Below are 16970 nucleotides of genomic sequence, written 5' to 3' on the forward strand. Positions count from 1 at the left end.
TGTCTTGCACCTTACTTTGTTTCACTAAACGCTGACATTCAAAGCAGTGAGTGGCAAAGAGCAGTACTGTGTGCTCACAAGCCACCTCACCTCCCCGAGACATAAAGAGATTAACTGCATCCTTACATTGATAACTGATTCGATAGAGGACTTCCAAAGGTTCACACACACACTTCCTGTCAAATTCCTGAACATTGAAAACAGTATTAATTTCGGTGAACACAAGCTAAGCTGTTCTGCTAGTGACATCTAGAGGCTAGCAGGTACTTCACTGTCCTATTCCCTTACAGCTTTTAGTAGAACACTTCCTTTGAATAAAAATATGTTAGATTTATTTCAAGAAATAAAAGGTGGATATTTTCAAGCAGGGAACAAGAGAATTCTGTAAGATGCTTTGTTTTGGTAATACATTTACCCTTCGTTTGTTTTTTCTTCATTTTCTACCCAGCAAATATCTACATATTCCTTTAGGCCTTCTGCATCCACTTTGCCACAAGTTATTTTAAAGTCCTTCTTGTTTCTTAATGCCTGGCGTAGGCTTTCCATCGTTTCCGGTGTTATTTGTACCATTAGTCCATCTAAAAGAAAATCAGTTAAGATTATCATTTATCTACAGAAAGAGTAGCATAGCTTTAAAGTAGAGTCTTAGCTTAACATCTGATGAGACCAGCCCTCTCTCCCTCAGCTCCCTAATAAACAGATGTCAAATCCTAATTGGACACTATACCCAACAACAGCATCAAATGCCACATGACAGAAGTAGTAATTAAAGCTTTTCTAGTCAACAGAGCAAAGACCAATAGACTAATCTTACAAGTAGCTGGCATTTGTGTGTCAATACATGCATTTCATCAGTACATGAAATCAAAATAGTTCTAGATACACGCAGCCATAAAGGAAATTCAAATATTGGCTAACATGAAGAGAGATATAACCGAGATATGTAATAAAACCGACAGATGAACTAGCATGTATTTTTATAGAGCATGACTTGTTTGTAAGAGGTTTTCTAAAAGTTACAAGTCCTGAAAAAGTTTTACTTACTGTGGAATAAAGATCTTGCATAAAACTGCCTTCTTTTCCCCTCTCCCTCCTCCTTTCCCCCCTCCCCCCCCTTTAGGATCCTCTGGGGAAAAAAAAGGAAAAAAAAAAAGAAAAAGACACATAGGACAAAATTCCTACCTTCAACTATACTGGATTTAGCTAGAAATCCTGAAGATGTCTTTAAGGCTCCATTAAACACTACAAAACTTGCACCTGTAACTAGAAAAAGTAGAAAAAAGTAAATATCACTACGTATCTCTGAAGTTTGTCATTACCAACATTTAATTTACTTTTGTTGTTGTTTTAAGAGAGCAAACAAAGAAAAGTATTACTAGCAATCACTTAGACACAGGCTGGTACAAAACACTGGACCTTGGCAAAAAACCTTTGTCAAGCTACATTATGAGTGCATGAAGTATTCTTGTAAGATACTGGCAGATAGGTAAGAGGCAAGCTGGCAAAGCTCAAAATACAAAGGGGAGACAGTCACTGGTACAGTGTTGTGCTGTGGTGTTTTATGGTGTTTTTGGGCTCAGTCAACCCAAGTACAGCACTTCAAACAAAAGCACGCTTAATAGATATGCTTAATGAAGCACAAAACAGTATTTGTAATTCATGCCAGAGATGGCAAGAGTAAAGCCTTACCAATCTGGAATTCCCCTGCAACTAATGACTCTTGAGAAGCACAAATAATCAGCCTGGATACACTGCTCTGCAATGTAAATGTACTTTTTGCAAAACCTCAAAAGGTACCTCTACACTCTTCACTACACGTGGTTTCATCAGTTTGCTAGGTGCTGTATAGAGTGATTCACTCATACTGTACTTCCATACACTCAGTTACTCAGGCTGTTTAGTCTGTAAACATATTGCACAGTTCACACTAATATTAAACTTGGATTTTGAAAGATGTAAAAAAAATCATGCCTAAAAATGCAAGCTATAATAAAAAAAATCTAAAAACAAGCAGAAAACAATTTGAATCTTCACTTATCATTTCTAAAAGGTAACTAACAGCTGAAACCAAATAGCAATATTTTATTTTGCACTTACTCTGCTACTTGAATGCCTGAACTTTTTGCCTAAATAAGCTACTGGGAATACACACTTTCCTTGCAGCATGAGTCAGTGAACATACATTTTATTTGCACTGTGAAATTCTTCACTCAGAGGGCGGTGAGGCCCTGGCACAGGCTGCCCAGAGAAGCTGTGGATGCCCCATCCTTGGGGGTGCTCAAGGCCAGGCTGGATGGGGCTTCGGGCAACCTGGTCTGGTGGGAGGGGTCCCTGCCCATGGCAGGGGGGTTGGAACTGTGTGATCTTTAAGGTCCCTTCCAACCCATTCTATGGTTCCGTGATTTCTGCTCTGTGATTGTTCCTCACATGCCACACTAGACAGCTTACCTTTCCTAGGATGTTCAGTAGCGCTGTTTGCTTGTGTATGATAGTGGCCATGCTTATTCTGCACACACACCAAGTGAGAATCTGCTTCAGTATTGAAACTGGCTCCAATACTAATTACATGGTCATTAGAAGAATTTACCACCTTCATCACCTGTCAACATAAAGTTTGTCATTAAAGTGACAAATCTTTTTTTGCAGTACTTGTTTTAAATACAAAGACATTAGAAAAATCCAGGTCTCGAAACAAATCCCAAGGATTATTCACTTAATTCCGGAAAGGCTGAACAACTTGATTTGCCATGACTAGTTCGAGGAAAACTAAACATGATTAAAAATTCTACTTCAGTTGAGAGCGATGTCTGACTACTGATAACGCAGAGTATCAGAGCTGTAGGGATTTTGTTGGTTATGAGGCGACGCATTAAGCATCATGCAGTTTACTCCTCTTTTTTGTTGTTGCTAAAGGTCAGTTAAACTGTAATACAAACTACACTGACGAAATATTTTTTAGAAATTGTATTGTATTTTGAAGTTTTACGCAAAACAGCCCTTTCACAAAATATATAGGAGATTCTCCTTGGAAACATATGCTAAAAGACTTTACAGAAATTGTTGATCTTTCACCTTTAGCAGGCTACCCTAGGCCTCAATTTTTCACTCATCATCCATCTTCTAACACAGCCATGAAGACAGAAACGTGCATTCTGACGATTTCATGCCCTCTCCCCAGACATCACATGCTTATACCATTTTAAAGTTCAAAGAGTCTACTGCACAGCAAACTAGAGAGCTGCAATCAGGTGGAGAAATCACTTGCAGAACTCCCTGGAAATTGATTTGAGAATAAAGCATTACTGCCTCCAAGAATCACTTCCTCCCTCCTGCCTTTTTTAAAAAAATAAAAGACCTCACATAAAAGACGTAACTGGTGTTATACAAAAATGAAGATTAAAGGGGTTTGGATTACTTTTACTCACCTCATTATACTTCCTTAGGGGTATTTTAATACAGCTTCTACCCATTTCCACATGAACAAATAGGTTGTCTATGGTATGCAAAGTATATTGATAGTTTCTAAGATCCTATAACAGACAAAAATTTAATGTCAGCAGACAGTTTAAGTATAATTTCCTTACATTTGAGAGTACTTCTCATCAGAACAAAGTATTTTACATCCAGCCCCAAGAGCGTTGGTTTTCAGGGAGGGTTTGGACAACGCTGTCATGGCGTCACAGATCTCACTGCACTGCAAGTTTCAGCTGAACTGACACTGTCTAGCAGCAGCAAGGATATGCATCACAGACTCCCTTTGCCTTCATCATTCACCACCACCTCAGTCACTTGTGTGGTACTAGATTTTGTGATCTTTAACTGTTGAGCTTGCACCGCCTGTAGTTAAAAATCTAACAAGAACATTTTGCAGTCATCTTCCCGTGACTCAAACTCCTGCTGTATCAAAAGAAGTAACCCTGCCAAGAAGCACATGTTCTCAGTGTTTTGAGCTGATGCCACTGAACAGATGCCACTGAACACAGCTATAAAGGAGAATCACAGCAACTGTAATCCAACTGAAAACGGGTTCTATAGAAGCCCTCCTGTCACCAGTGCAACATTAAGACTCCTTTAAGTCCAACGGTGTAATTCCACAGCAGGCTAAAGAAAGGAATGGGTATACCACATCAGATACTAAGACAAATCCGGTTCAATATCCCCTGCGTGACAGCGACAGAGAGTGAACACTGATGAGTTTATGCTACTCCTTATGTGCCTGTATGTCCTTCCCGGGCTACTCTTCCAGACCTTAACAATCCGTGGCCTTAGTACTTGAATAACACAAAGGCTGTGGCTTAAGCCAATTAAGTGAATCTTGATTCTCTTAACGTACTCTTCTGCCCTCTGCCCCCACGCTGGTACTGGTCCATGGCCAATCAGGCAGGGAGCAGCCTCATGGAATTGAAACTTAATATTCTTTTTTTTTTTTTCTTGATGGAGGAATCACTATTTTCATATGGCTTAATTCCTGAGATTGATTCTCTATGTAACATGGAAATCAATGATAGCAAAAACAGAGAGCCAAAGACCGCCACTTCATCTAAGCTGTAATGGTTTCTAGACTAGAGAGGATTTAGCAATCACCTGGGTGTATGCAACTGTCTGTAACCTTTCCAGTACTTTTACTTAAAGCCTTAAGGATAAGTTCTACGTAAGTGTTAGAAGAGGAAGTTACCAGTCAGAAATACAGGTTTACTAGAAGTTTACATCAAACTATTTGGGTAACAAAGGAAAAATTATTGACTTGAAGTCAGTCAAGTCTTTCATGTAAGACAGTCAGACTGATTAACCTTAACAAAGTTAATTTTTTGTATCAATGTAATTAATGTTACACTTAGAATAGAGAATCTGCCTGTCAAGTTTGCTTTTTCAAATTTAATGAGATGTCAGATTTAAGACTAGAGTTCTTGTGCCAGAGCAGTCCTTGTAAAAGAAAGATGTAACTGAACAGTGATTACTATCAGCTTTACTGTAAATTTCAACATTTTTCCCAGTTAGTTAAAGCTATTTCTTACTACCACAGACTGTGCTAACAGAAGCATGACATGAAAGATTATACCAGGTTTAACTGATGAAGTTTCGGTAGCAGTGGGGCTGCAGGGCTGCTCTGCGAGCAGAGCCCAGTAAGTGCCCCATGTCAGAGCAGAGCCAGCTCCAGCCAGCGCCAAAAGGGACCTGCTGCTGGCCAGGGCATGGCCATGAGCGATGCTGGGTGGGCCTCTGGGAGAGCAGACTGAAGAAAGGGGGAAAAACAGCAGCTGGGAGAGAGGAGCAAGAAACAGAGAACCAGCCCTGCAGACACCAAGGTCAGTGAAGGGGGAGGGGGGGGAAGGTGCTCCAGGTCCCAGAGCAGAAGATGCCCTGTGGTGAGCGAGGACATCAGAGCAGATCTCCAGACTGCAGCCCGTGAAGAACACCACGTCACAGCAGATGGATGTGGCCTGAAGGAAGCTGCAGCCCACGGAGAACCCACACAGGAGCAGGCTGCTGGCATGAACAGCTCTCCCTGTGGAGAACAGCTCACGCTGGAGCGGTCTGTTCCTGAAGGACTGCACCCTGTGGTGAACACCCATGTTGGAGCAGCTGGCAAAGGGCTGTAATCCCATGGTAGGGACTCCACAATGAAGCAGAGGAAGAGAGTGAGGAGGAACGAGCAGCAGAGATGAAGTGTTATGGGCTGACTGCAACCCCATTTCCCTTCCCTCTGTGCCACTCAGGTGTGGAGAAAGTAAAAGAACTGGGAATGAAGTTGAGCGTGGTAAGAAAGAGGGGTGGGGTGGGTGAAGAAAGGTGGGCTTAGTTTGTTTTTATTTCAGTTCTCACTTCGTTATCTATTGGCAACAAATTTAATCTTCCCCAAGCCAAGCCTGTTTTGAATGGGATGGTAATGTGATCAACTTCCCTGTCCTTAGTTCAATCCACAAAGATCTTTCATCTCATATTTCCTCCCTGTATCATGAAGAGGAGGCAGAGAGAAAGCATCTTGGTGAGCACCTGTCAGCCAGGCAAGATCAACCCACCACAAAGATTCAGCTTTCCTAACTGACATCTAAATAGTCTTTGGTAAGGAATTTCCCAGTTAGCTCTGAAAAACAAAAACGTTAGCTCTTTAACGTTGCCAAAAGTAATTCAGCTTTAAAGAATCTTAGTTCTGAGGATATTTATATAAAATAGATTACAACAGGAAGGGAAGAGAACAATTACTCACAACAAGTAGATTCATTACTGTGTGTCCTATTTCTCCAAAGAGTGGGTTTCGGTGTCTGAAACTTACTAGAGGAGTTGGATATGCTGGAGTGGAGGAAATAAAAAAGGTCATGTTTACTTACCAACAATTGTAAAACTCACTAATATAAATATTTTCAGCTATAGCCTATGTTTCTTAATTTCATTATCCAAACTGCCAAGTGAACTATAGCCATTGTGTTCTCCCTTACTCTCCCTCACTTCATCCCACTGCATGGTTTCCTCGCCCACGGTTAAATCCTACTGCAATGTCTGCATGTCTCCCCCAGCAGCAGAAGTCTTCTGAGAGACCTGATGCCGTTCACATGCTTTATCAGCTACGCTTCTTGCAATAGGTGGGCTGGAAGGAAACGCCCTGTGTTCAGTCTTTGGGTTATGAGTCATAAGAGGAGATGCAAGGATTCAATGGTTGCTTGAATATGAATACCATGCAGGTAACTTCTAATACGAAGTACCATTTAGTATCGGTAGGCAACGAACAAAATGATTGAAGAGGTTCATACAAGGTAACAAGGTTTTAAGTGCTTTGAAGTTCTATGGTTGGAACAGAAAAGGTGCAGATGGAAACCAAGGGAAAGCAAGGAGATGCAGGAGACCACAGACAACATAAAGTAATCTGAAAACAAAGCAAATTGCATTATGAAGTCAGGATTGAGATCAAAGAAGGTGCATGGTTGATACAAAAATGACCATAAATTTGTTGAGAAAGAGTAACACCAAAGCTACCACCCTTGCCAACACCCAGGCAGAAAGTAGAACTCCACTACTGACTCAAATGCATGAACAACTGAGTGATGCACATTTATAGGCTTAAAATCTCTAAAATGACAGGCTTGTTTATTAAAAACCATCCAAGTTGGAAAGAGTTTATGTATCTTTGAAATCTATTCCACTCAAGTAACAGCTCCATGCTGCAACTTACCTAAACTCCTTATCTGAACTGTCTCCAAGTAAGGAACAGTGTGACAGGAAATAAAGCAGCACCTACACCTCTAGATTAGTGCCTGTGTTATTCAAAGAGCAACTCTAGATGTCATTTAGGACAGTATCTGCCTTCAGGTCCTGTGCAAGCTGGCTTTGTCTCTTCAAGTCAATGACAATTTGTGAAAGTATTTTCTTCCAGTGAATCTGGAGCAGTGTTAAAGTTACGTTTTTCAAGGGGAATTTCATATCTATTTGCCAATAGAAGTGTTAAAACTTACCCCCATATTCTGCTCCCAATCTCAACATCAAACGGATTGGAAAAACTTTTGCCCAGGGTATTTCCATCTTATGGATTAGAATGCCACAGAGAAAAGGGTTATCTGGTAGAATTAAATCATCAAGTTTCTGAAAAGTTGGTGAAACAAACAGGAATCCTCCGTGATCTTTGTTATCGAGAAAGTTTTCAGTAAACGTAATGTTTTCCATGTTTCTTATAAATTTTCCTGTTGAAAGAGGGACAGAGAATCTTTATACATCTTTAAAAGTAACACGCTATTGCCAAGAAAACTAGTACCTACTCTAACGTCATTGCTCTACCACAATCTTGTAAACTGTAAGGTACATATCTCAAATCTTGCTGAAAATTTGAGGCACCTACACCCATAAACTAAGTGCTCTATAGTCTTATTTATTAACTAGATGAAAACTATTTTTTTTCCAAACAAATAAAAAAACTTTGAAGTGTACAGTGTTCTGGTACATATTGACTGATGAACTTCAATTAACAGACCTCATATTTACACACATCTGAGTATTGTACTTCTACAAATGAAGTTCAGATTCCTTGAGCCTATGGCATAGGGTCTTATACCCAGAATCTCTAAGACCATATGAAGAACAACAACAAACAAGCAAACCAGATGTTTACAACTGAGGAACTTAAATTCTTTCCCTCCCATTTTTTTTACTTAGAGAACCCAAGGCTAACACTGTAAGTTTTTTTCCACCAAACCAGATACCTACAAAAACTGCAATAAAAATTACGTAAACCTCCAACTTTAAAAGACAAGTAAGAAGATATTATATTACAAAGTTAGATCATCATAGTTACATACCTTTCAGTGCATCCTTATAGATGTTAATAAATAATTTGAGCATCTCATTAGGAAAAGTCTCCTCATCTGGCAAACACTGCAACAGAATGATAATTTCTGCCTGACCCAAACCATGTAGTCCGTTTGTTGAGAAGTACCAGCATTTTTCTGAAGAATCTTTAATCAAAGATAGATACCACAGTAATAAAGATACTGCTTTATATAATCAGAAGAGGAAATACAGATTTAATGGAAAATGAAATGTGCAGTACTTACAAGATATTAACTTGACATTCACAAGCAAGTTTGCATTTAGGATAAATGTTAATGGATTGGGACCTCCTTCCGCAAGAAGCAAGGTGACCTGTTGGTGAGACGGATGTTCTTCCACTAGAGGATCTAAATAAACATCTGATTTAGTTCAATGTCAGCCAAATGTTTAAAATAAGAACTACAGATCGTAGCATATGACTGTCCTATCTTCCCATGTTAAATGGGTGGTAATTATTCTCAAACTTAGATCAGCTGAGGATCAACCAGCTATTCTATTCAAGAGCTTATCCTAAGATTCAAAGGCCATACAAAAATAAAGCAGTAACTTCTAACAAAGGTGTGAACTAGGGCTGCCACTCATTTGTTGATTACTGATAAATTGTGTATGCTGTTTTCTCAATCCGTATGCTGGTACTGCCAATTACAGACGATGAGAACTGTCACTACTATAATGCATTTAAGTGGTGAAGCGCTATTTTCATAACATTTTGACATTTTAATAACTCATGTTCAATTAACAAACAATCAATCCAATGTGCACAGATGAGAGTTAAAGTAGTATTATAAGTTATATACATAAATGGTAATATTTAGAAATTTTGCATCTGGTGATACAGTACAACTTATCTGAATTTTACCTTTTCCTTTTTCACCCACTGCAAGCAAAAGTGGTGGGAGTTTGTCACCATCAGGAACAAGGCTGATTTCTCTACGGACAGAGTTCTCAACACCACAAAGTGCTCTGTAACTTGAAGGACTAACAGGCATATCACTTTTAGTCCGATCAACTAAACTGGAACTAGTTTTCTCATCTTCTGTAGCAGAAGAACTCTCTTTAGTTCCTGGAGTTACGGATCTATAAATATGCGCCATCTCACTCTGGCCGCAAAGAGCCTGCTGTACATCCTGTTCTGAAGGAACAGGAGGACCTAGTCCCTCCATTCTTGTAACAACATCCATTTCTTCTTTTGGCTTTGAATTTACATCAGTTAGTATGCCATCTTCCTCTGGGTTTGCAGCCTATGAGGAAAAAAAAGAAGATCTAAACTCTAGTCTCACAACAAACTCTTAAATTCTGTACTAGCAATCTAGAAGCAAAAAGCACATTGGGAAAGAAATCTATCAAAAATTATAGGAAATGCCACTAAATCTCTTGCATTTTTTCCCCCATTGTTAGAAGTCACATTAGTCCCTATCTTAGGTGAAGATGTGTTACTGATTTGTTTGGTAACAAAAAAAAAATCCTACCAGTGTTGTAAATTAGTTGTATTAGTATAGTTAGACCTAAGACATCAACAATGTCTTATGATCAGTAATGATCATAAGTATCCCTTAAGCAATCTGTTCTGTATTACTGTTTCCTCACTCATACCTACTGAACATTGTGATCTGTCCTCATTTTGATCAGTTCAGTATTGCAAGCAGCTGTTAGTATAACACATCAGAAAAGAAACAGGAGTCTAGCGTTGGACAGTCTGACTCACTTCTAGTTTGGTGTCAAAGCTATGCTGCTCCCTCAGTGAAGCAGATATGGCAAGCTAAGGGCACAGTCACGTTATCATGTGAACTGTCATCAAAAAACAAACCAGGAGGTGATCTATCACCTTCCATGTATGCTAAGTTATCACACTACAAATCCATGTAGACTTGCATCCTATTTCAACAGGAAAGACCACATTTTAACAAGAAAAAAACTAACAGCTCTACGCTTGTCCTGCAATAATAGTTCTCCTGGTATGCCCTCAGCTTCCATCAAATCCCCTGCTTAGAGAGATGTGTGTGCCAGAAGGGGTGGGGGAGAGACACCAACCCCCAAACCCACCAACCCCACAAACACACACAAAAATACAAGAGCTATTATTAAAAGGGCCTCTGGTAGACTTCTTCCCCACAAATTCACTTGCTGGTGTTGTCTATCACTTTATACTTTCAGCCTTCGTAGCATCTTGTGACAGCATGTTCAGGATTACATGCTCTCTGGTAAAGCACATCCAGAGCCTTAGAGCTGCATTATGGAGGGTTTGTTTCAACCTTGAAAGCTGCACACAGGAACCACCAACTAATTGTTTCCTTTGTCCATGCCACGTTTGATTTTAGACGTTTCTCATCTTTTTAAAGTGAAAATGCCCTATTCTTTCCCCAAAACGGAACACAGGATCTATCTTTTGATCACAAAGTTGGGTAGAGCAAGAGCTGCTAGGTATATTCAAGTTCTGAGAGCAGTATGGATGCATTTATTGTCATAATGATTTTCTACTTCTGTTTCTCTTTTCCCATCCACTTACTTCCCTTTTTAACAATTAATTAAGCATTTTCTTCAGATTGACCACTGACCATAAACCGTCCTTTTCCAGCCAGTGAGACAGTAATAAATGTACCATTAATAAGCCCCAAATCACACACTCCTAAGCCTGCATTTCAAGGCATATCACATAATCTAACATCCAATTCACTAATACCTGGAATGTATTTGCCTTCACTGTTTGAACAGTTTCACCCTTTTTATCCTCTGCAAGTACAACAAACAGCACTGCGTCCAGGACACAGACCAATTAGACTCAGTTCTTTGTCCCTTTATCACTTACGGTAGCTGTTCGGTTTATCTTTATGATTTGGAAGGGGGCCTTTTCGTTTCTAACAGAGGCCTGCTTTCTTTCAAGAGCTCCCGATGAGCTTTTCTAGACACACATGTTCACAAACAGCATCAGCATTACCTCTACCACTGCACATTTCCTCTAACAGAAGCGTGAGGCATGATTATCCCCATCAAAAATTTTTAATCTTTGCACTTCTTCGCTGTCACTCTGAACAGCTCCTCAGGCCCAAAGCCACTGCGGAAGCCAGATTCACCTGCGACTCAGTGGAATCCTTGTTCAAACGGAATCACGTTTACTGCTATCCCTGCCTCATGAAATAAGGCTGATTTACATATTACACACCCTGCAGCTGTGGAGATTCTGCATGCAGCAGGTCTCAATGTGACTGCTCCTTGAACTGGACAGCTCGTTACTAGCGGAGCACCAGGCAGAGCTTGATGCTCTGGGGAGCCTACCGTGGGAAAATGAGGAACCACGTCAGAGCCCAGGAAACAACGTGATAAGGAATTTGAGCTCGATTATGATCAATCACTTCATCTAATCAATATGGTGCCTCATCCCTTTGCTATCTCTAATTCAAGGAAAAGCCCTAGCAGCACCATTCCTCTGTTTACACAGAGGAGTGAAGCCTTATGCTGCCTCGCTCCCCGGCTATTAATGTAATATGGGCACGGGGTGATCAGGCCTCCTTTGTGACTGGCTCTGGGGGGCCCTGTGGCATGGATAATTGACAATGGCACAATTAAGTGCTAAGGGGAGAGGGACTGCACAACCTGAGCCAGTAACCTATAAAAAAAAGCTAAAAAGACGTGAATCCTGGAAAACTGTCTGAAACACAACGGCCTCACCATCCCATAAATAGTGATCCCAAGCAAGAACTCTTGGAGCTCTCTGGGGACCTCAGCAGGCAGCACCTTCAATGTCCCCCCGAGCTGGGAGGATCCCAGAAGAAGTACCTCTTGGGCCTGACTCCTCAAGGAACAAGCTCACCTGCAGACAAGCACCGACAGGGGAGTACGGTGAGAAATTTACTTTAAGAGGGACTCTTGGAAGTGTGCAACTGGATTTAGAAACTTCCCAGGACCCTGCAGTAAGTCTTGGGTGAACCTTGCCAGCCTTAAGTCTTTAAGCCCCTGTTTCCACTGTAGAATCATTGATGATTGTGTCAATTTTCTAAAACTTGTGTCAACTTTATAAAACACTCATCAAGTGCTGTTAAAAGTCATGTAATCTAACCTTGTTATGCGCTACAAAAATGTAATAAATCCTTAATTATTGCTACATTAGAGTTATGTAAAATCTAATTCTGTAGCAGCAGTATACTGATTTTGCTGCACCCTATGTATGGTATAGTACTCTAGGACACTAATCAGCTTCTTGTACAGCAGTTTAGTTTAGTTTAACAAGCAAACTACAGATAACCACTTGAAAAAGCTATAAGCACGTTAATAATGACAGATTTTAGAGCTATGGCTGAGGACACCTTCATAAGAATAGTTAATCAAAGCCTGTACAGGAAAAGCTTGATTTGGAGTTTATTCAGCTATATCATTTTTAAAGTTCACATATGCCCCAATCAGTAGCAAGCAAAGTTATTTCAAGATAGAATTCATGCACCTACACACACTTCTTAATTCATACCATATGCATCTCTGGCAAGTCAGGGTTTACTGGACTTAGGTCCTGTGATGACCTCTTTGCTCCAGATGAAAGTTTTGTTGTATCTGCCACTTCTCCAGTTGGCAAAATACCATCTGCAAACCAAACTCTCCTCTGTTCTTTGGGGCACAGCCCTAGGATAGGTTGAGAAAACAACACTGACTTCATATTATTTTCACTGTCCTAACAGCTGAAAGGGATACAAATGCAGCCCCTTCTCCCCCCAGTTATACAGACAATCTGCTCACTGAAACCAAGCACAAGTAGGCAGCTTGACTCCAGCCAGTCTCTCCCATCAGGTGAGCACATGCAAAAGACATCTCATACTAGCAGAGGAAGATGTCATGCTATAGTTATGTGTATCATTTCCTCGGTCATCCCATCATCCCTCTGTAGTTAGGTAAGAGTGAAATGCATATCACAACTAGAAGGTGAAATACTCTAAAAAATCAGAGTATCATGTTGTTAAAAGTTTATTTTCATTGATGAAAGTCAGATAATGGTGGGACAAAGACACTATTTAGTCACTGATCATTGCTCCCTAACTTTTCCCTTAAAAAAAAAAAAGGGGGGGGGGGAATACTTTGTTTACTGTAAAACTGGCAGTTGCAACACAAGCCAGAAATATCCTCAGCTATTAAAACGATGACAGCAATATCTGTACTGAAAAAGAAGTTGCTATATAAGCACATAAGACAGTGAAAAGAACAAACATCCACATTTCATAAATGGAGATGTAAGACACACTTGGTCAAGCTCATACATGGAGTCTGACTTAGGAGCTGTAAGCTTCCTCTAAATCCCAGTTCACAGAATTTGTTTGAGTCTCAGAAAGAATATCACTATACCAAGTATGTATCCATGATACAGCAAACAACTCTTTCCGAGCAGAACTTGAAAATGTGTTAGTTAAATTATACTGTGTTTAGCATACCTTCAATGCCGGGTTGTTTAAGCACTGAAACAGGTGACAATGCAGAGGATGAGGGAGTGCTAGCACTACCAGGTATCTGGGCTTCCTGCAAAGGTGCAGCAGAACACTCAGAGGAGACACTGGAGTTAGGAAGAGGACCAGTTGGACTCATCATCCTTTCAAATGCCTGTGCTAAAACAAACAAACAAAAAAAAACAAACAACCACCAAACAAGAAGTGGTTAGTTTTTACAATTTTACAATTGAATAAATTTACTTTGAGGTGTAATACTGATTTTTTATTTTTTTTTGCCAAAACAGTAGACAATTTAGTTAGTTGTGAGAAGTGAATGCTCAAGCTACTGTACAGAAGAAAATCCAAACTGCTTGATTTTCAACCACCCCATTTACATAATTCACTCCCAACATATAAAGAGACCTTGTCAAACAGCTCGTTATTGTTGCTGCTGTGACTACAATGAGCCATATAGTCCCTGTACCTCAGTGCAGATGTATCACCTTTGTGAAGCCAAATTTCATTCAGGTGGTACATTTTTAAAAAAAAAAGTCTGGTATGTTTTCAATTTGTTACTTAAATATTATTAACAAGGATCGCAGTTTCGTCCAGCTATTTCCATGAAGCATCCACGCTTCGCCTTCAGTTAACAAAAAGTTAACCTATGATACAATTACAGTAGTACTGTTAAGGTGACCTCTAAGAACATCAGGACAAAAAGCTACATGTTATTTGCCCATTTTACGTGAGAACTAGCAAGGGTACAGCCTTTTCAACAAGTATAAAGCTCCTGTGGCAACTGGGGAAAGGTGGGGCAGAAATCTCTTTTCCTGGACTCCTGCCACAGGTGACCCCAACTGAAGCAAGGAATCTTCTCAGAAACCACAAAATTAAAGAGATACTAGTTGTAAATATTCTCCTTAAATGATTACTGCAATTACTAAAAAACAAAAACAACAACAACAAAAAAAACACTCTTTACCTTTATTAATATCATTGTAGCAGCCAGTACAGACTCTTGCTTCCTTCTCCATGTACTGTAGTTTGCATTTTCGTTTGCAACAAGCACCACAAAAAACCTGAACAAGAAAAGGACTCAATTAAGCATTTTAAGAAAAGCCCCACTATTTCCCGAGTTCAGTTCCTATTATGACCTGTTTTATTAAACAGATGGAATAACACAAAGCACACATAAAGCATTTTAGCACATGCATGTCATAACATGTTTCTGTGCTGAGAGAAGGGAAAGTACTAGAATAGAAAGGTTTTCATCAGGAAGCTTAAAGCTCCACAGTTTGGTTCAGGCTGCCAGGTCTGCTTTTGATCAGGAGTTCCTACCCTGCTTCCAAAAACTGCATCACAGCCTGTCCACAGTGGAAACTCTGAAAAAGGCTCTGAAAAACATCCCGTTGCTCTTCTGAAACACTCATCAATGAATGCTGTGCCACAGAACTGCTCTGCAGCATTAACCAGGGTAGCACTTTGGATACTGCACATCATCACTCTACGATTTCATCACGATTTCAGGTCCAGCATCTGCTGGAGCTCTGCAAAGAGTCCGAAATGCTGCTTTGCACATTTCCATCAACTGCTTTCTCCAAGGAAAGCTGCTGAAAGTGCCGTAATCCTTAAAAATAAATGAAAGAATTACTTAATAAATAAAAAATTAAGGTACAATAATACTCCAAGCAACTCTTGGTCTTGTATAAGAACTGCCAGGTATCTCTTCTTAAAAGCTAAGATTGCATGATGTTATCTGAAATATTTTATTATATCCCCAACAGACTACATAACACTTGTCTTCCTTCGTATTATGGAACAGTTTAGTCTCAAATGGGAAATAAGGAGAGAACAGACTGTTTTAATAGCTTATTTCAGGGCTACAGCTGGAACAGAGAGATTCAGACACAGAAAGCGTCATCCCAGTATACTTTCTCATCCAGGCATGAAAAAGAGCAGCACATAAAACTTGTTCCTGTGGACAGATCAAATTGCATATAGCCAGGTGCCCACAGATTGACAAAAATTATTTTATTTTTAAGACCATACTCAGAAGCATCTGGCATATAATCACATAGTGATTAGAAAGCTCTTCCAAGAAATACATTTGTTTGATTACATACCCTCTGCAGCCTAGTATTCAAGCTATCTCCCATGGAAGACATCTATGTTGCTATCTCAAGATCTTCAGAAAAAAAGGACTCGGGTAGTGTTGAAACCGTATCAGCAGAGATCCATCCCCAGACCATTCTTCTTGCAGCACTGATACCTGCACTACAATGAATCTAGGGGAATCCAAGCTACCTCTTCTATCTCTCGGACAACTACCCGAACCAAGGCTCAGTGCTTCCCAAACAACTTCCTAATAATGCTGGCTCTGGAATTATGTTATCTAGGGAGCCTCCACTACTCTGCCAGAAAGAATTATGTTAGTCGCCTTCTTGTTGCTAGCTTCCTTCAGCAAAGCACTTAAAGATCATGCTCTGAAAGAACAGCTTACACTCTCACACTTCAACAGGATATACGCACACACATTTATATTTATCTTGTCTATTTTTAAGCACAGATTTGGGGCTGGGTGGGGTGGTAACTTTTTAGTCTGGACCATGCCATGAGACTGTACAATCCATTTAAGAATTACATTTCTAGTTTTTCTGCAAGTTCCCACAAATACCTGGTGCTTTTCTCGCTTTTACCTATGTTCTTCCTGGGGAAGCTTGCAAGTTTTCAAGAAGTCCTACTATTTTTAGCTATACAGGGACTCTAGATTTAATACTAGCCTTTACAAAAAATAGTTTTTCAAACCTTGGTCTGACAGAAGCCTTCTACGCCTTGTCACAGTTAAGTGGAGGCAACAGTAAATCTCCTGCTATTCCTAATTATCTCCAGGAAAACAAAGTGGATTAAGGAGAAAAAAAAAAAGAAAAGAAAAGAAAAAAAAAACAGCAGTAACAGGAAAAAAAGTAGGTTTTATAAGTTAACTCTTCAAGCAGGAAAAGCCACTGCAAGCACAGTTACACTTGATCAGTGCAAGATAACCCCAAAAAAGAAGCTATTCCAGTTGCTTCTGCATTAATGTCACAGCTAATTTATCTCAACTAAAAACACGTGCTCAGTAAAGAAGTTAAGAATGGAACTGGAAAGGATTAATTGCTAATCAGCTGCAATCAACCTTAAGGCTCCAAATGCTGAGCAGTGCAACCTTGGCATTGCCATGCTCCTCTTACACTCGGTGCCACTGGCACCATC

At 39.9% G+C, this 16970-nt stretch overlaps 1 protein-coding gene across 1 annotated transcript in view; it reads right to left on the reverse strand.

The window, feature by feature from the left end:
- ZFYVE16 (zinc finger FYVE-type containing 16) overlaps nucleotides 1-16970 on the reverse strand; it is a 32287-nt gene that overhangs the window by 3633 nt on the left and 11684 nt on the right. Inside the window, exons 4-15 of the mRNA XM_082783903.1 lie at nucleotides 14704-14800; nucleotides 13728-13898; nucleotides 12776-12927; nucleotides 9176-9557; nucleotides 8541-8663; nucleotides 8286-8441; nucleotides 7449-7673; nucleotides 6209-6291; nucleotides 3426-3530; nucleotides 2449-2599; nucleotides 1183-1263; nucleotides 416-578 (exon numbers count right to left, since the gene is read on the reverse strand). Of these exons, the coding sequence (XP_082640029.1) occupies nucleotides 416-578; nucleotides 1183-1263; nucleotides 2449-2599; nucleotides 3426-3530; nucleotides 6209-6291; nucleotides 7449-7673; nucleotides 8286-8441; nucleotides 8541-8663; nucleotides 9176-9557; nucleotides 12776-12927; nucleotides 13728-13898; nucleotides 14704-14800 (1889 nt within the window). The remainder of the gene's footprint in view (nucleotides 1-415; nucleotides 579-1182; nucleotides 1264-2448; nucleotides 2600-3425; nucleotides 3531-6208; nucleotides 6292-7448; nucleotides 7674-8285; nucleotides 8442-8540; nucleotides 8664-9175; nucleotides 9558-12775; nucleotides 12928-13727; nucleotides 13899-14703; nucleotides 14801-16970) is intronic.

Source organism: Aythya marila (genome assembly GCF_965140915.1).
Source record: "Aythya marila genome assembly, chromosome: Z".
Taxonomy (NCBI): domain Eukaryota; kingdom Metazoa; phylum Chordata; class Aves; order Anseriformes; family Anatidae; genus Aythya; species Aythya marila.